General features: G+C 43.3%; 1 protein-coding gene across 2 annotated transcripts; it reads right to left on the bottom strand.

The window, feature by feature from the left end:
* Window positions 1–12,254: 12,254 nt before the first annotated feature.
* Window positions 12,255–19,650, bottom strand: LOC146177012 (boophilin-G2-like). Of its 2 annotated transcripts, XM_084583054.1 has the most exons (4): window positions 19,513–19,650; window positions 17,458–17,631; window positions 15,299–15,502; window positions 12,255–14,497 (listed from the first exon to the last, which is right to left on the bottom strand). In XM_084583054.1, the coding sequence occupies exons 1-4, from the start codon at window positions 19,559–19,561 to the stop codon at window positions 14,493–14,495; spliced, it is 432 nt and encodes a 143-aa protein (XP_084439180.1). In that variant the 5' UTR covers window positions 19,562–19,650; the 3' UTR covers window positions 12,255–14,492. The 2 variants fall into 2 exon arrangements, with proteins under 2 accessions (XP_084439180.1, XP_084439179.1); XM_084583053.1 differs by lacking the exon at window positions 12,255–14,497 and having other exon boundaries at window positions 15,291–15,502.
* Window positions 19,651–20,372: the final 722 nt, after the last annotated feature.

Here is a 20,372-nt window from a genome sequence, read left to right as displayed (position 1 = left end):
CTTTAACGAAGCCTTCAAAGAAAAGGCTCCGAAAACAAATGCAATAAGTAAGTTCAGACTGGTTACTGCATACCGTCCAATAGCGCTGACAAACGTGGAGTACAAAATTTTTATTAAGGTTCTAGGGCAAAGGTTGCAGACCGTGATTAGACACATAGTTGGGCTTCATCAGACGTGTGGGATTAAAGGGCGCTCCATTTGCACCAATATCCATAAAGCGCGCAGTTTATTAAAATATTGTGATGACAGTAATGGTCGCGTTGCCTTTCTCCAGATTGACTCAGAAATGCATTTGACTGTGTCGCTCACGAACTGTCGTTTGACATTTTAGACCATGTGAATGCCGGTTCTGGTGTCCGTGAGGGCGTGGCTTTGGCGTACCAGAGCTGCACGACAAGATTGATTGTTAAGAAATGTTTAGGGGACCCCATCAGTGTACAGCGTTCCGTACGCCAGGCCTGTCCCCTCAGCCCTCTTTTATTTAACATCTATATAGAGACCCTTTGTTTGAAATTACTCAAGAATAATAGCATTCAGGGATTCAATGTACAAGCAGCCGAAGTAAAGCTGTAGCGTATGCAGACGACATCGCTATTTTTACCGATGATGAGGGGGGCATAAGCCAAGCTGTGAAGTTATTGCGCGAATTCAGTCGTGTCACCGGTAGTGGAGTTCACTGGTCGAAACGCCTCGAACTTTGGCATGGAAGGTGGCCATCTACGCCTGAACGGTTTGCATGTGTGCCTTGGACGATGGCTCCAGATAGGTACAATTGGGAGTTCCGCTTGTGGCTTATCGTGACAGTGAACAGTATTGGAGAGGGCAGGTTAAAGAGATAAAGGACAAAGCTGAAAAGTGGAGAGGGACCAACCTATCTATCTTTGCAAGGGCCACAGTTTGCAATTTCTTCTTCATCAGTAAGCTCTGGTATGTTATGCAGGTGTTGCACTGTTTTCGGTTAAATATTCAGAAACTGCTTAGGAATTTCGCTGCATTTGTCTGGGCCTCTGAAGAGGAGCGCTGCAGCGTGACTAACTTCTTCACTTGTTCAGACGAGTAAAAGATGGTGGGCTAGGATTAGGCCACCTGTTTTTGCGACAGCCGGTCAGTCGTTTTTTGTTTTTTAGAGACACGACCGACCCGTTCTTACGCGCCGCATGCCAAGTCAGGCTGAAGCGGCTGCTACCGGAGTACGTGGTTTCAACGGAATATCTTTCCGCATGGATTAAGGGCTTTTATAGAGAAGTCGTCGCAAGTGTTCGGTTCTTTTCAGCGCGGTTCTCGAAGGAATAATTGTGTACAGTAAAACGAAAAAAATTATATCCTGCATTGTGTGACATTATATTCCCTATGCCTTTGTACAGGGCATTGTACGATGGAGGCCCAGGTGCAGATGTTTTAAAAAGGGTAAAAAGAATGCAGGTGACGCCAGAAGCAAAAACCTTCTTTTTTAAATTGCACACCCGAACCTTGCCGGTGAAAACATTTTTGGAGAAAAAGGGATTATTCATACCCTGGGGATCACACTGTTTAATATGCATGAAGGCAGAAGCCATAGACTATGTTTTTTTACACTGTTGAAAGGGAGTATATTTTTGGGACGTATTGAAAAGAACGCTAATGAAAGATTTTCCGCTAGACCCGTATGGCATTCGGTACTTATGCGTAGAAAGTGAGGATGGGGTACCATTTGATTTAATTATCCTCGTTGGACTCCACTGTATATGGCGCTCAAGAATGCTGCGTTACCATTGCGATAAAGATGCACGGCCTGCCAGAATTTATTTTCGGGAAAGCGTGAACAGGTATTTGGCAATCCAAAAAGCTACAGCAGAACCTCCCGAGTTACTCTCAAGGCTAGAGCCTTTGTTCTGTATGCGTGAATTTAAGCGTTTCATATGTAAATAGCGTCTGTAAATAGAATTTGAGTGATTTTTGAATATTTGGTTCTCATGTTAAGATCAGGCATTAAAGAAAAAAAGGTGGAGTAGTGGTTAAGGTGCCCGTCTCAAGACCATGAAGACCGAAGTTCGATTCCACACTAGGTAAATTTTGTTTTTCTTTTTTATATATATATTTTTTAATGTAGTCATGTTATTTTATATTGTTGAATGCTTTTTCTAGCCTGGAGACGCGTTTCTTACCAGAAACGAGGGCCATCAACCATACAGGCCATTCCGGTATCAGAGCTCCGCGCGGTTTCATTCCGGACTTTGCAGGGCAGCACAGGAATTCCCTAAAGTAGTCCACAATCCTGTTACCCAATCCTGTACAGTAAACCTGTATGCGATTTCCTGTACAAATTTTATACAGGAGTTTTCAGTAGGGAAAACTTAAGTTTTGACTCAATCAGTGAAATAATCATTGCATCGAGCAACGTGCCCAATTTTGTTTTTCTTGAATGGCCTGTAGCGTAATTTTGTGTACAGAACATATCACAGTACCAAAGACCTCTGTCATATAAAGGCTTCTTATTGCGAAACATTCAAGTTTCATGGGTGGCGTGACCACAACATTGTGGACATAATGTGTCACTGCGAGTTGCAATCATTCATATGGAAAAAAACATGTCCCCGTTAGAAATCAAACCTCCATTTGAAATTTCTGTACTTCCTCAAACGGCATCTATGATAGCTTGAGTTGCTTTGGGATGTTAAACCCTACAAACCAAACCGAATTTACACATAGAGGCAGCCTTGTGCTGCGTGATGTCAGCGTATGTTAAAGATCCCCAGGTGGCCAAAATTACTCCCAAGCCCTACACTACGCAACCTCTTTCAATTTTCCCGCTTTCATTCCACTTTCCTTCCATTAGGCCTCCTTGCTCCGCCGGCATGTTTAGAGAAGCTCGATTTCAACAGCGCATGGGCGACGTGGGCCTCTTTCTCTTCCGCAAAAGGACAATTGAACATCCCGTTGTAGTGCATGGTTAGGGCACCCTAGGACTGTGCCCGCATACTCAGAATCAGACATGGCAGTAATTTAATTACAGTAATGAAATTACTATAATTTAATTACTTTTAGCTGTAATTTGCATTGTAATGAATTACTTTTGAGGGGTTGGTAATTTACTAATGTAATGAATTTCTTTTGGTAGTCATTCCGTAGCAAAAGTAATGAATTCCTTTCAAATTTACTTTTACAAAAGTGCGCCACTACTCCTGCAATAGACAACAAAGTAGTGCCGTGAAATCAGGAACGACGTGCGACAAGCCAAAGCCAGCGTAACGGATCCGCAAAAGGAGACAGAATTGAGCAGAACAGTGTGCCTGAGACCTCGTGTGTAGCAGGGTCACTCAGTGCGGCTATCCCATGACAACCATTCTCCAAGCAGCAGGATACAAGGCGTCAAGGGAATGCCGAAAGGAGAGATGGTGCACGAAGGCTGGAGTTGAAAACCAGTTGGGAGCGCGGCGCAGTGGCACTCCCTTTTGCGTCGGCTAGGGCCCAGCGGTGCCTAGTTACACTCGTTACCACGGGGCGAGGGAGGATTGTGGTGGGGGAGATAGGTGAAAGCGTCCATGGCGTGAGCCGCCTTGGTTTGAGCAGTGAGTACAAGGTGCCGACGTCGGTTCTTGGGACTGCGGAAGCAATAAATAAGCTAGCTTCTTCGGGCGCTTGAAAGGGCGGAGACTGCTCAGGGCCAGCAAGACGCTTGGTTTGCCGGTCATTTCACGACCGTTCTACCCTGCTCTTGTTTTCTTTTTTATTATTATTTTGCGGTTGTCTTTTTCTGATAATGGCAAGTGCTGTAAGAAAGAGGGAAGGAAATAGGTCTCTGGGAGGGAATTTGGCGGGAACACGAAAGAGTGTGTGTGCTTCGCGTCTGGAGAATAAAGTTGTTGTTTTGTTCACTAGCTTTACTTAGTTTTTGAATGGATGGAAACTAGAAAGTATTTTAAAAGTAATTTAATTACTCAGTAGAAGTAATTGTAATGTAATTTCATTACTTTTGGGAGCAGTAATGAGTAATGTCATTTACTTACTTTTCTGCGATTTTCAGCAAAGTAATTAGTAATGTAATTTATTCATTTTGAAAAGTAATTTTGCCTTGTATGCTCTGAATCGAACCCCAGCCACAGCGGCCGCTTTTTGATGCAGGAAAATAGGAAGGCAACCCTGTGCAGTGCGATGCAAATGCACGTTAAAGAACCCCGAGTGGTCGAAATGTCTGAATCACTCCACTAAGTAGTCTCTCATAACCTGCCTCTGAGACGTTCGAGTCTCTCATAGCCTCAGTCGCTTTGGCACGTTAAACCCCACAAACCAATCAAACCAATGAGACGTTCTAAGTCATAAACCAAACCAAACTAATTTCAAAGCTGGTATTAAAGAATTCGCTAAGCTCCTCTTTTAATAATATGATAGGATCGGCGGGGCTAAAGGCTTACGTTTGCAGCGCGACAAGATTTCAATTCCATTTCGTGCGCATTGCTCCCTGCAAAACCATCATCATCATCATCATCATTAGCCTGACCATACCCACTGCAGGGCGAAGGCCTCTTCCATATTTCTTCAATTGACCCGGTTCTGTGCTAGGTGCATCCACTTGACCCCTGCGAACTTCTTAATCTCCTCCGTCCACCTAACTTTCTGCGGCCCCTGCTACACTTTCATTCCCTTGGATGGCAGTTTGTTACCCTAAGCGACCATCGGTTATCCTTTCTTCGCACTACATGTCCTGCCCATGCCCATTTCTTCTTCTTAATTTCCACTAGAATGTCGGTAACATGAGTTATTTCTCTGACCCACTCTGCACGCTTCCTATCTCTTAATGTTACCCCTACCATTTTTCCTTCCATAGCCCTATGGGTTGTCCTCAACTTAAGTAGAACTTTCTTGGTTAACCTCCACGTTTCAGCCCCATAGGTGAGTACCAGTAAGATTCAACTCTTGTATACTTTCGTCTTGAGCGATACCGGTAAGCTGCTAATCACAATCTGCGAGTGCTTGCCAAATGCGCTAATATTATTCTTCTTGTTATTTCCTTCTCATGGTCCGGTCTGCTGTTACTACCTGTCCTAAGTAGACATATTCGCCTACTACTTCCAGTACTTCGCTACCTAATGTCAACTGCTGTTCCTTCCCGAGGCTGTTGAACATTACCTTAGTCTTCTGCATATTGATTTTCAAGCATACCTTTCTACGTTTCCTGTTTAGGTCATCAATCATTATTTACAGTTCATCAACCGAGGTGCTTAGCAAGGCAATATCAACAGCAAATCGCTAATTACTGAGGTATTATCCATCTCCCCTTCTTCATGGATCACTGCCTTGTCGTGGCGGATGGGCTTGCGAAACTCGATGAAATCGTGAGCTCTGCTGTGTAGGGCCACCCAAGATAGACAGGTGACGGCAGAGAGTTCTGACAAAATGTGATTCACTGGAGAAGGTAATGGCAACCCGCTCCAGTATTTCCTGCCAAGAAAACCCTATGGCCAGTCACAATACCATTAATGATACGGCGCCGGAAGATGAGCCCCCCAGGTTGGAAGGCGTCCTACATGTTACTGGGGATGACCAAAGGGCGATTCCTAGTAGCTCCGAGACGAATGAAGCGGCTGGGCTAAAACCAAAAGGACGCTCAGTTGTGGATGTGTCGGGAAGCGACCGGAAAGTCCTATGTTGCAAGGAGATATATCACATAGCAACATGGAACGTAAGATCTATGACGCAAGGTAAACTGGATGTCGGCAAGCGAGAAATGGACAGATTGAACATTGATATCTTGGGTATCAGCGAGCTCAAGTGGACCGCAATGGGAGAATTTAACTCCGGCGACCATTATGTCTTTTATTGTGGGCACGACTCCAAGAGAAGGGATGGGGTCGCTCTAATAGTAAACAGAAGGATGGGTAAAGCAGAGCTAGGGTACAACCCCAAAAACGACCGAATGATTTCACTTCGTATCCAAGGTCACACTTTCAACATAACAGTTATCCAAGTCTATGCACCGAAAACTACTGCTGAAGAAGCTGACGTTGAGAGATTTTATGCGGACCTATAATGCCTTTTAACCTATATGCAGAGTGCATCATGAGGAAGGCCGGTCTGGACGAGTCTTCAGCTGGAGTGAAGATCGCTGGAAAACGCATCAACAACCTTAGATATGCGGATGATACCACTTTAATGGCAGAAAGTGAAGTGGATCTCAAGAGACTTCTGATGCGCGTACAAGAAGAGAGCGAGAAGTTTGGGCTTAAACTGAACATTAAAAAGACGAAGATCATGGCGTCTTGCCCTATCAAGTCCTGGAGCATCAATGGACAAGAAGTGGAAGCTGTGACAGATTTTCTGTTCTTGGGCGCCAAGATTACCTCGGAAGGAGACTGCAGCCATGAAATTAGGATAAGCCTGCTTCTGGGAAAGAGAGCAATGGTTAGCCTTGACCGCCTAGTAAAGAGCAGAGACATTAGTCTGCCAACCAAGATTCGTATAACCCGTGCTATGGTCTTTCCAGTTGTGATGTATGGATGCGAGAGTTGGACTGTGAAAAAGGCTGACCGCCGAAGAATTGACGCGTTTGAATTGTGGTGCTGGCGAACACTCTTAAGAGTTCCTTGGACTGCCAGAAGATCAAATCAGTCGATATTGTCGACCATAAACCCTGACTGCTCATTGGAGGGTCAAATTCTAAAGTTAAAGCTCAGCTACTTTGGTCATCTGATGAGAAGAGAGGAGTCGCTGGAGAAAGATTTCATGTTGGGAAAGGTTGAGGGTCGCCGGAGAAGGGGTAGGCAGCGAACGCGATGGTTAGATGGCATTCTCGAGGCATTGCAGATGAAGCTATGTGATGTTAAGAAGATAGTGAGAGACCGGAAAGCGTGGCGTGACATGGTCCATAGGGTCACGAAGAGTCGGACACGACTGAACGCCTGAACTGAACTGATAATGCCTTTTAGACCGCACCCCATCATCAGACGTCGTTTTTCTCATAGGAGACTGGAATGCTAAGGTCGGGAGTGAAGAAATATCCGGAATGATAGGAAAGTTCGGTCTTGGCGAGCCAAATGAAGCTGGCCAGAGGCTAGTAGAGTTTTGTCAAGCAAACAACCTTACAATAGCGAATACTCATTTTCAACAGCACAAGAGGCGCCTGTTCACATGGACTTCACCGGACGGACTGTACAGGAATCAGATAGATTATATTCTTTGCCGATAGAGATGGAGAAGCGCTATACATGCAGTAAAAACAAGGCCTTGGGCCGATTTTGGCACCGATCATCAGCTTCTTGTTGCCAAAATTAAGCTTCAATTGAGGAAAACGCAGATATCTAGAAGGCCTTTCATTTATGATCTGGATCAAATTCCATTAGAATATGCTGTGGAAGTGAGGAATCAATTTCAAGAATTAGGTCTAGAAGACAGACAGCCCGAAGAGATGTGGACTGATGTTCGTGATATAATACAAGAAGTTGCTACTAAGGTAGTTCCAAAGCAAAAGAAATGCAAGAAAGCAAACTGGTTATCTGAAGAGGCTTTGCAAATAGCTGAGGAAAGGAGGATGGCAAAAGTTATGCGGGAAAGAGAAAGACACAAGGTTCTCAATGCGGATTTTCAGAAAATAGCAAGGAGAGATAAGAATGCCTTTCTGATATACACAGTGCCAAGCAGTTGAGGACAACAGCCAATTGAGGAACACAAGAGCTCTGTATAAGACAATCCAAGATATCAAAGGAAGCTTGTGTGCTAAGCTGGGCATGATAAAGGACAAACGAGACAAAGACCTCACTGAAGCCTCAGAGATAAAGAAGAGGTGGCAGGAATACACAGAAGAACTGCACAAGAAGGACCCGAATGTGCAAACCCAACATAAGACGGTTGCTATTACTGATCTCGAGCCGGGCATCCTGAATGGTGAAGATGAATGGGCCTTAGCCAGCCTTGCTAAGAACAAAGCTAGCAGAATTGATCGCATTCCAGCTGAGTTGCTTCAAAACCTCAACCATGACGCTGGTAACATTCTGCATACATTATGTCAGAAGATTTGGACAACCCTGCAGTGGCCACAGGATTGGAGGAGGGCAGTTTACATCCCCATTCCAAAGAAAGGCAGTGCCAAAGACTGTTCCAACTACCGCACGATCGCGCTTATTTCGCATGCTAGCAAGGTGATGTTGAAAATCCTCCAAGGTACGCTACTGCAGTATGTGGATCGGGAGCTTCCGGACGTACAAGCTTGGTATCGCAAGGGCAGAGGAACTAGAGACCAAATTGCCAGCCTTCGCTGGATCATGGAAAAAGCAAGAGAGTTCCAGAAACCCATTTACTTCTGCTTTCTTGATTATGTTAAAGCGTTTGACTGCGTAGATCACAGCAGATTGTGGCAAGCTCTCCAAGAGATGGGAGTTCCAATTCACCTCATCTGTCTCCTCAGGAGCCTGTGTGAAGGGCAAGAAGCCACAGTCAGAACTGGGCATGGTCTTACTGATTGGTTTCCGATCGAGAAAGGAGTGAGGCAAGGCTGCATACTGTCGCCCTGCCTATTTAACCTATATGCAAAGTGCATCATGAGGAAGGCCGGTCTGGACGAGTCTTCAGCTGGAGTGAAGATTGCTAGAAAACGTATCAACAACCTTAGATATGCGGATGATACCACTTTAATGGCAGAAAGTGAAGTGGAGCTCAAGAGACTTTTGATGCGCGTACAAGAAGAGAGTGAGAAGTTTGGGCTTAAACTGAACATTAAAAAGACAAAGATCATGGCGTCTTGCCCTATCAAGTACTGGAGCATCAATGGACAAGAAGTTGAAGCTGTGACAGATTTTCTGTTCTTGGGCTCCAAGATTACCTCGGAAAGAGACTGCAGCCATGAAATTAGGAGACGCCTGCTTCTGGGAAAGAGAGCAATGGTTAGCCTTGACCGCCTAGTAAAGATCAGAGACATCAGTCTGCCAACCAAGATCCGTATAACTCGTGCTATGGTCTTTCCAGTTGTGATGTATGGATGCGAGAGTTGGACTGTGAAAAAGGCTGACCGCCGAAAAATTGACGCGTTTGAATTGTGGTGCTGGCGAAGACCCTTGAGAGTTCCTTGGACTGCCAGAAGATCAAATCAGTCGATATTGTCGACCATAAACCCTGACTGCTCAGGGTCAAATTCTAAAGTTAAAGCTCAGCTACTTTGGTCATCTGATGAGAAGAGAGGAGTCGCTGGAGAAAGATTTGATGTTGGGAAAGTTTGAGGGTCGCCGGAGAAATGGTAGGCAGCGAACGCGATGGTTAGTTTGCATCCTCGAGGCACTGCAGATGAAGTTATATGCTGTTAGAAAGATAGTAAGAGACTGCGAAGCGTGGCGTGACATGGTCCATAGGGTCACGAAGAGTCGGACACGACGTAACGACTGAACTGAACTGATTCTCCATATACCCTTATCCCTAACTGCTCCGATTACAAGTGTCTGAATATTTCCTCTAAGCAAGCTGTGAATAATACTGGGGAGATTGTGTCTCCTTGGCTAACGCCTTTTTTATGGGAATTTTCTTTATGCAGAACTATGGTTGCGGTGCAGCCACTGTTTATATATATATATATATATATATATATTCCAGCACTTTCAAGTACGGCTCGACTACCCCCTCATTTCTCAATGTCTGCATCACCGCCGAGGTTTCAACTGAGTCAAATCCTTTTTAGTAATCAATGAATGCTATTTATAAGGGCTGGTTATATTCCGCAAACCCATTGCTCGCTTAGTATTACAGCGAAAGCATTCATACACTCACCACATTATTCCAAGAATATCGTCCGACTTTTCTTCGCTGTTTGTGCCATTGCTTTTACAAAAAAAAAAGCCTCCTTAGCGGATTCGAATGGGTTAGGTTCGAACTCAGTACTCTAGTTTAGTTGCCGATCGTCTTTACCACTAAGCAACAAGGGCTTTATCTGTCATATTGCCTGGTCTTGACACATGACATTTCAAGAAATCGACAAAAATCACACAAAACGATATTTAGATGTCCCATAATAAAATTCACGCATACACAAAGACTCTAGTCATGAGAGCCACTTCAGAGGTTCTGCAGCATCTGTCTTTACTGCGAAAAACCTGTCCATGTTTTCCCAAAAATAAATTCTGGCAGGCCGTGGGCCTTTATCACAATGGTAACTAGCCCTTCTTGAGCGCCATATGCAGTGGAGGCCCATGAGCGCAATTGAATCAAATATTCCCCCATCCCCAAATTCTACACATAAGTACCGGATATCATACGGGTCTAGTGCACAATCTTTGATTTGCGTTCTTTACAATACATCAGAAAAATAATCCCTTTCCCAACAGTTCAAAAAACACTGTCTATTGTTTCTGGCTTCCTGAATATTCAGCACTCTAATCCTCAGGGCATAAATAATCCCTTTTCCCCAAAAAAGATTTTACCGGCAATGATTCGGTGAGCAATTTAAAAAAGAAGGTTTTTTCTCCTTGAGTCATCTGAATTATTTACACTTTTCAAAACATCTGCGCCTGGGCCTGCGCTCTACAAGTCCCTTCACAAAGGCACTAGGATTTTATTGCAGTGACTGATTCTTGCAGTCACAAAAACAAAATTCAAGAATTTTACTTGTGCTTTGAGAAAGACAAGGAAAAGCCTGGCTGTTTCTCAGCAGCAGGTGGCTCAATTGAAGGAGAAAAACAATGCACTGAGCGAAGAAGCTCCTGAGGCAAAATTACAGTCACTACTGTAGAAAAAACAAGTTAGCTGTGAGAGCTTGTTTCCTGGTCGCAAGCCGAAATTCTCTCAGAGGCATGCCTATCCTGGATTGTCCAATGCTTGCTAATCAGGATACTGAGCCCAAAGCTCTGCGAGAACCTTCGGACGAATAGCATTATAATTCGACCTGGATGAAAATGTTTGCACAAATATCTGCACCCATTTAGGGGTGGGGTTGGTCTAAACGCGAAGTTTTTCGCGGCTTTAAGCGAAAATACCAATAGCATGGACACGTTCACACATCATGGTGGCCTTCTTTAGGACAAAATTAAACTCTCGCAACATCTCAGTGTGCAGGCAGCCGGAGAGTTTCAAAACTGCTTTCGAAATGTCATTCTCGTAGATTTACGTTAATTCTGAAAATGAAGTAGGAAATGAAAGCTGTATTTTATTTGATCCATTATGACGGCCAATGTTCCGCATCATGCGTAATGCGGTTTTTCTAACAATGCATGTAACACTGAAGGCTTCGTGAATCTTGCCGGTTACACGACCAGTGGCCACAAAGGTTTGCTCGCTGATGGTGATTCTTTTTCAACCCTACACGGCTAAGTAGCTTCAAATGGGCTAGCTTTAGAACTCATGGCATCAAAAAATGTTTATCTCGCACCATCATTCCTGCCCATTGCTTAGGGAGCTGGGCGCAAATCCTTGGCGTTTTTGCGTCGAATGGAAATGTAAAAGCAACCACACTGGCAAAAATTATAGTCGAATACATGTTCGTAGCTGAGCAAGCTGGCTTTTATTTTGACTCCCTGACATGTGATGACGCCAGCTGGAACCGGAGCATGTGGCGGATTTTTGGAATACATGGACAGCAAACTATTAATTTCACTCATTTGTAGCACTGTCATCCTGTGTGGAAACATACGAAAAGAAATATTTCACTTAAATAAATTTCCACATTCTCGTGTAACACGTTGTCTTCATACATTATGCAATTGAAATATGGGGCACTCACAAAGAATGCGGCCTATAGACTCGTCGCACCCACAGTTTGTACATGCAGGGTTGTTTTCCATACCTATCATAAAAGAATACGAGTTTGTGAATGCTGCACCAACCCACAGGCGGCACAGCAAGGTTTCTTTGCGTCGGGGTAGGCCAGGTGGAAGCCGGAGCTTCAGGTCAGGGTTAAGGGATTTTAAGTGGAAGTTCGCAAACTACCTAGAATTTCACAAGAGATTTTGACAAGTGCACAAAGCCTGTCCTCTGCGTCTGCCCTGGAAAAGGGAATCAACACACAATCGCCGTCTTGGTGGGCTGTTCGTGCGACCTTGTCCGCCCGGAGATTGGAGATTGCCCGCTATGCCGCTGTGTCCTGGAAGCCATTTGAAGATGATGTCATGTCCTCCATTAATTGCACAATTTGTCGTATTTCCGCAACGAGTTGTTCATGGGCTCCATGGCGAAGAGCCGCTTTTAAGGCTTGCAGGGCTGCTTTTGAATCTGTGAATATAGACCACCGCTGGCGGCTCTGCTGACTGATATGCCTAATTGCGACACGAAGAGCGGTTAGCTCTGCAGCTGTTGAAGAAGTCTGGTGAGTTGTCTTAACTTTTATTTCTGTATTAATTCAGGGTATGACCATGGAGCCTGAAGAACTCACAGCATTCACTCAACCATCGGTGTAGGCATGCAAACGATTTGCATGGTGCTCATGGAAGTATTCAACAGTGATTTATTTTAGTTCTGTCGGCGATAGTTCGACCTTCTTCCTGATGCCGGGTATTGAAAGAAGCTCTTGTGGTTTATGCAGGCTCTATAGTGGAGAGGACGGAGACTGAAGAAGGACAATATCTATGCCGTGTGCTGGAGCATCTAGATGGACGCCCAATGACTGAAATTAGAGATTTCAGATCCCTGCCCACGGCGATCGTCTTCGGTGAAGGCCTCCCATGCGCTGCTCCGCTTTATGAAAAGCACAGGCCTAACCGAAAGATATAATTTTTCTGTTATGTTACGCGATATGACTGTGACGTGATGTGATGTTGCATGTCTGTGATGTGACTGTACTAACTTCACTCATCCCTCTCTCACAACTTTTATAGCCACTCATCCTTTTCCCCCAGTGCAGTGTAGCAAACCGGTTTCTTTTAGGGATTAACCTCCCTGCCTTTCCTCCTCATCTTCCTCCTGCTATAAATTCAAACTTCTTAAAATGTATACTTTATAAGCTGCAATGAATTCATATTCTTTTATTTGTTTCCGTAGTAATATATTCAAAAGCTGTAAGTCTGATGTCCTGCCGCTATGGAAAATTTAAAACTCTGCTTCTTAATATCAGACCTCAAGTTGTGTAGGCGAAGCCTACAAAGGGTGTCTGTCTGTTGCTGGCTTTTAAAAACTTTATTCTCGTATTATTTTCCTTACCTTATGCACAAAACATGTTTTATAGGGTTCTGCTACTGAGCAGAATCAGCTAGGTTGGATTTCTTACTGAAAGCACGGCTTGTGGACTAAGGGTTACTATAAGAAGTACCTTAGAGTTGATCTCATATCTTAGCTCCATTGTAGGATACAACTACTTTTTCACTTAGCGTCTGAGTCAACACAAACTGGAAAACGTTTTCGGCATTATAAGGAAGTCATCCGGTTGTAACGATCAGCCTACTGTCTCAAAGTTTCTGGTGACTGGTCACTTATTGTCGTTTTATAATCTCGCAAACCCACCGGAAGGAGCAAACTGCTTACCAGATGATATCAAAGCACTATTGAGTGAAGCGCCTGTATCACAGTCCAGCACTAGGACTGCGCTGCTTTTGAACATTATTGATAATTTATTTTACCATGGAAAGGTTGATGAAGTCGGCGAGGTAATTGCGGTGTTCATTTCAGAATTTTGCAGGGTTCTAGCGGTGCTCGGGTTCATCTATACAAACGCCGCGCTGCTAGCTCTGACCACAGACGCGCCCGTGAAAAAGGACACACCGAAGCACAGCCTGCGGGCCATGATGCTCTTTGGATTTTCCAATGTTTTCCTCGGTCGTATCACAGCGCCGCGAGTTCCGACGTCACGGCGTAGGCTCTCCCATGATGCAAAAACTGTCCGTCGAGATGTGAGGGAAGGGGGAATGAGGGGCCTCCTGGCGCGCTAGTTCGGTCCCGCTCACTCTCACCCTTTCTGCAGCAACTTAGGGGGAAGGAGGCCAGGGGGAGAAGGATAAAAGCTCGCTGGTGAAAGAGAGGAAGAGGCTATTCGTCAGGTCCTGCGTTTGAGGGGAACGTTGAATCCCCAGAGTACATACCTCAAATTGTGTCTCATTCATTGCAAGAGTAGGTAATCACCAAAACGTGAGCCAGATACTGCGTCCTCCTTTCCCTCCAAAGCGTAGAAACTACAGAGGTTTCTTTGGCATAATATGTGCCAGTTTTAATGTCAGAAGTTTGTGGAATGAAGTGTTTACTTTGAGAGCAAATCTTAAGCTTCCTCCTAAATGTTTTGGCTCAGAAGAGTAAAGTTATAGTTATAAAGCACTCGGTCAGTATACCACGACCTGTTCATGTGTTTCACTTCTTCTAACTATATATTGAAATGAGGAAGCCACTTTTTCCTCTTTTAAAATATATTTTACAACTTACTTAGTTGCAGCACATCTTATTTATTAAAAAACTGCAATAAACGTAGCACGTTGTGCTCACTATTTTAAAAATGACAGATAACCTTTTAGGCCTTGTGGCAGTGTTATAAAACCTTTATAAGAATAAAAAGTTCCTAAATATCGATGCAGCTGTAAGGTCGGTCCACTTCTAGCTAACGCCGTAGATTGTGGAATGGGTGTCTAGCCTGCAAAAGTAATAATATGTCGCATTAGTTTCAAATGTAAATAATGTGTGTTCACATCTTATTTGCCCATTTACCAGAGCAATACAACCTGCATTATTCACGAACATTTTACAAGGTTTCACGATGGATTGCAAATTCAGAGGGGGTTGATTTATTAAGCTCAATGTAAAGTAACTTGCGCTTCCATAAACAATATTTTAAAGGGATCAATCCAGAATAGTCAATGAACCAATAAAAAATAAAATAAACAGAAAGCGTGCTGGTACCTTTCGGGAACTCTCCCAGTAATCTGGTACTTTTGGAGAACTCTTCCCAGTAATATACAAAACCGAGCGTTCTGTACGGCAACGTTCATCTAATAGATCTAAGCCTTTCGAGATATAAATGTTTCAGCAACATTGACGTCTTTGTTCTGCGGCCTTGCAATGGTGTGTATTAGCAGTGCCTTTTAAAAGACACGGAATGGCAACAGTTCTATCGTAGGTATCTGATTCGAGGCTGCAGTACTGAGATGTTTATGTCGCTCTTCAAAACAATTACACATTCTTATTAGGGTTTATGTATGGTTTTCTTACTTGATTTTCAAACTCTATACTTGAACAAGAATACGCAGTTGGTTCAAATATGCTCAGCCTCCGCAACCGGTAATTGTACCGATATAGTTTTCCGTGATCTTTGTGTTACAAAGAACTTTAAACGGGCATAGCGCTTCACTCATACCTCGCAAGAGTTATTTTTGTCCAAAGGAAGTTCGGTTAGGACACCGCAAAAAAAGCTAACTCATTCTAATGGACTACGTACGCCTGCAGGCGAATTCGCACTCTTCCTCGCTTTCGTAGTTGTTGTCGTTGCCACCGCAGCCACTGTAAAGGAACATCTCGCACTGGCCGGACGTCACATTGAAGAACCAGCGATCTAAGAATCCTTTGCAAAATCCGCGTTGGGGTTTTGGCTCACAGCCAGTCTCGAAGTCAGCTCCTTCGAAGTCACTGACTCGCTTGGGCTCTGCGGAACGAAAATAAAGAGGAAACGTTCCTTTTCAAAAAAAAAAAAGCAAAAAGTGCTGTACTATAGGAAACTTCCAGGCTCACAAATGCCGCAACAGTTTCTATCTTGGTTAATAACGTGTTTTAGTACAATTAGGGAAAAAGCTGCAATCTTTATTGCTTCAATTCTTAACCCAAAGTTGTCATCTATAACATAGCTATCTTGTTCAGGAAAAAACGCGAAAGAGCATAAAAGTGTTGAATATCCATTCGTTATTATTAGACAGCTATTCAATGTTACATTTTGTTTCATGTTTTGTGGCAGTCAACAATTTTACGAGTGGCATGGAGGGAGGACAGTGCAGAAAATAAGGTCCCAGCTACTCGCGCCCTATAGCACAAAATGTAGAAAAAGCGATGCGCTTTTGCAATGTATACTGATATTTTTTGGCTTCTATAGTCTGCGTGGCACGTCCGCTGAATGTCTTCTTCTATTTTCTTGCCATGCCGGCGATTATACATACTTCCAACGCAATTGACCGTTTTTCAGTCAGTGTGACATATAATGCTTCCACATTTACAAACTTTTCTATTTAACGCAACAAAAGAGAACTTTAAATATAAGGCGAAGTCTTTTCGGGAGTTTCGTTTTGAGACCTCCTTTCGTACCTACGCGCCCTGCGCACATTTTTGTAACGTATTTGTATAAATAAAAAAGCTAAAACATGCATCTTCAGGAGTATCTGAGTAGCACTCCATACAGCAATGACTGTCTTCTCTAACATTGAAAATAACGTTAGAAGTGAGATTTTATGTTGCTCCCCATAGGACGACCTTTTTTTGCTGACTGCAATTTTTCTTTTCCGCGAATTGAGTTGCTCATTCCTTAATTTCCTTGTAGCTAAATATTTATGAGCCAAACATATTTAACATATGATTATCTGATTTGAAGCTCAGGCAAGCAATCCGCCATTGAAAGTTTGGAATTTCGATACACGCCTTTTATGTCGAATAGGGCGGGGTACTGCCTTTACAACGCAAGCTTTCTGATCCCATAGGAGAGCACTGTTTCCCTTTTCAGAAATGGAAGCAGATTGATATTGAAGCATAGGCATAAAGTAATAAATTGCCCAGTTTATCTGATCTAATATATATGTGCTGTCAAGCATTCCTTAAATCAACACAACTGCGAGGACGCATTTTCTCACCGGTACAAAAGCACATGCTTTTCATATGCAGTGTGTGGGTATGGCTTTACAACGCTGTCATCTTTGAGCTCGCATATCATCGCGACCGGCGTTGTTATCAATTCTCAGTAGAACCTTGTTTCTAGGGGACATCGTTTTTGATTTCGTGCTATCCTACAGTCGACATTTCGTATGGTTGCCTTAGGCGCAAAATATCTCAGAAAAGAACAGATTTCGCATATTGAATATAGCGTTGGTTACGCTGCACACCAGTCAGATTGAATTTAGCGTCATGCTTTCGAGAAATTTGTAAGTTTATTAGTAGTCCCACAGAAGCAATTTAACAAGCAAATTGTACAGTGTTTGAAGATAAAGATGAAAACGTATAACAAACGTAAAGCCAAAGGAAACTTTCTGATGTCGAGAGCGAGAACATTAATAATTTTCGGCACTTTACTTTGCATGAGCGCCTCATGGCTCAGTATTTGGTTCTGTACACTAACAATCGTGTTTGGGTGATTTTCATCTTGTTTCAGTCCAGCATTGTGCTTCTGAAAATTGGTTTGCATCAGTTTACTGAAGGGGCTTCAGACCGGAAATTTAAGACGATTTTTTTATACATAACTAGCAGCCTCGACACAAGCAGTCGTTTGGAATGCTAAAGACTCCTTTAAGTAATAAATATTTAGAGCGCACTTTAAGAACCCTAATTGGAGTTCGTTTAGTGCTCTGATTGCTGAGGTATATTTGGGAAACCCATAGGAACGTGCAAGCTAAAGAAACTCACCACCGCATGTTTCTTCGCATTCTTCGATAGTTTGGAAGTTGTTTTCGTTTCCTTCACATCCCCCGTATATGAAGAAGGAACAGTTCCCGGCAGCAGGGTTGAAATAGAACCGAGGAATAGATGCCCGACAGACGCCTTCGTCGGGAGGCAGGCGGCAGATGGCGTTTCGCTGAGCTGCAAGAGAAAATATCAGCGTTTATTGCGAGTCGAATTTGCAAGACGCGCTAGATAATTATAGGAATATCAAATATAAGGTTGCAAGCTTGAAGAGAACAAGAACCTGCTAATAAATTCCAGGAATAAGCTCTGCATGCAACCACAGCAGGAATCGAATTTCAGTGAAGTGAAATGTTTTTTTCTAAACTTATAAAAGAGAATGTGTCCCACTACCCTGTTTCACCTCTCTAAGCCTTACAAAAAGGGACGGCATGCGCAATGCTGATTTTCCACGTTATGTAACAGGGCATTTTGTGTTAAGATAAAAAAAAAGCGGTATTGATAACGCAAATATTTGGCAATATCGTTAGTAATTACGACGCCTGTATTGCAGAGTAACGAGTGTATCCGGTTCCTTTTGAGAGCTCGCTCCAAATGGCTAGAAAGTGAAAAACCAGCTCGGCCTTATAATTATATATATGTCCAAAATATTCGCACTGCACAAAACTCCCTGCGCTCTGCTCTACACCGAGGAACTTACTGGACTGAATCAAAAGTTGAGTAACTTCGATTAGTAAGGAGTGAAACCCTGCCAGGACCTTCAGATTGCGAGACGGGTCACTGCACATTCAGGAACACTTCATAGGTTCAAGATGAATAAAGGTATTATTGAGCATGTGGTGCGAACGGGCGGCAACCCATAACAATAACGATAAATCTTAAACGTGAACCCTGAGCTTCGGCTATGTTTTATAAATATTGTAAGATAACGCTGCACGTTGCCGTGGAGTGGCTGTGCTATGCCACCGCTGTTGGTGCCGCTGACAAGTTCAAAACTAAGCACCGGCCTAAAGCTTGCGCTAATTAGGTCAGCTGGTAATCCTCGCGGTAGCTTAGCTGGCCTTAGATTATCTAGCCAACATAATGCCTTTGATGACGCTAGCGCAGGACATAGTCTGTGCTTTATACCGTTCTGAAAATATGTCCTTTTTCTCCTTGCCTGTCTCTGTCTCACTCACTCTCTCTCACTGGTCCGCTCCATGGTCAAGGCCGCCGCGGCTAGCAGGCCTCCTTTAATATATGGACACCGGCCTCCTCCGTCATTAACCAGCTAGAGCTTTCTATAGCTTTAAGATTACTAACATTTCCTTTCATTCAAAGACGTGACACTGCACAAAAATTAAATCTACACATAAGTAAATTCTTGTGCCAAGGAAGATAAAATAGTCAAGGGGATATCTATTCGCCCAACATCGATGATGACGCCATGTAGCTACATACCTCCAACTTATATAGCATAATAGTGGGTAAATATTATGTCCTGCGGGTCTTTGCCTATACTTTGAAAAGCATGTATTCCTTCCGGCAGTGGAAAAATGTGCACAGAATGATACCATGCGCATATGTGAGACCCTAATGTTTTTCCCCTCCTTGTTCTGTAGTTTGACTAAGACCAGAATTGTTTGCGATTTGTTGTTGCGCTAATACCATCCAGCGTATTTGTAACCGCAGAGTCCTTTAAGGTCAACCTTGGAGTAGGAGCCAATCCTTCATTTGGGGCAGACCTATTGTATTAGTAGTACAAAGCTCAAAACTACATACTTGGATATCGTCGCATTCATTTTCATCAAAATTTCGACATTCGTATATAAAGACACATCCAGCGCTATGTAGCGTGATGCTTCTCATGAAATATATTTTTGGGGTGCGGCCGAAGAAACTTCTTTGAGAACGTGCGCCAATTTCGTGAATTAAATGATGCCCTCCAAGCACGTTTTGCGCTGCATTTATCTTCCAAAATTCTTTCTTCTACGTACAGCCAGTTCCAACCAGACTAAAGAACGTTAATTCTTAGCCGAGATTGGATTCTCCCCAAAACTAAAAAAAAAAGTGTCTTACCGGAGGCTGCTGCGAAAACGGCGAAGAGGATGAAGTACTTAAATTCCATTGCTTCTTTGGTGAGGACTGGAGAGGGGACTGAATAGGCTTACTTTTATAGACTGAACAAGCACGTGTTTGTGATAGCATGGACAGTAGTTTCTTCAACTGCTGCAATTCTCGTGGGAATATCTCTGTAGAGATAAAGAGGCATGCTTCGGTACAGCGACCGAATAATGTCAGAAGTGTCAACACATAAGCTCAGAGCTGATATTGGTCAAGGGTCGGTATTATGCGATATCAGTTGCTTTGAGTGCATGCACACCTTTGAAACCATAGGTGTGACCGCCGACAGGCTAGAAAGAGAGCTTGATAGAGGATTTGTTTTTGGTTTGTTTTTTTTACATTCAATAAAGCGCCATATATAACCGAACTAAACAATAACGGTGATCATACCGACGTGGAGATGTGGTAGACCGTATATTTTGGTTTCAGAGTTAACGTCGTTAAAAATGCAGCGTAAAGAAACAAACTCAGTGCCTGCAAACGTGAATGACTGCAGTCTGAAAGCAAACGATTGGGAGAGCAACCGAGGTGAATGTTGAAATGCGATTAAGGTATAATTCAACCATCCTAATATATTTCCTATTAGGATCGTAAACACTAGAGAGCCCTTAAGTTGTCTGTAATGACGAATATAGATTTATTAATCTTTACAATCATAACATTTAGAGGGGTGGAGACAAACACTCTTCCCAATGGCAAATGTGTAAAATGCAAGTGGTGCATAAAATGTACACAGTTTGAAAAGAAATAATTTACAAAGAGTCTTGGGATTTTTATAAAGAATACGCTAAATATATAAAATAAAATAAACAATT

Source organism: Amblyomma maculatum, chromosome 10, assembly GCF_055883805.1.
Source record: "Amblyomma maculatum isolate TAMU_Amacu chromosome 10, ASM5588380v1, whole genome shotgun sequence".
NCBI classification, from domain to species: domain Eukaryota; kingdom Metazoa; phylum Arthropoda; class Arachnida; order Ixodida; family Ixodidae; genus Amblyomma; species Amblyomma maculatum.
This window is presented reverse-complemented; position numbering and strand designations above follow the sequence as displayed.

Excerpts from the sequence above, each read along its gene's own strand:
- LOC146177012 (XM_084583053.1), bottom strand. The coding sequence starts at position 19,561 with ATGGAATTTAAGTACTTCATCCTCTTCGCCGTTTTCGCAGCAGCCTCC. Across the intron at positions 17,632-19,512 it reads CGTTTTCGCAGCAGCCTCCG|CTCAGCGAAACGCCATCTGC; the intron begins GTAAGACACTTT and ends TTTCTCTTGCAG. Across the intron at positions 15,503-17,457 it reads ATGCGAAGAAACATGCGGTG|AGCCCAAGCGAGTCAGTGAC; the intron begins GTGAGTTTCTTT and ends TTCGTTCCGCAG.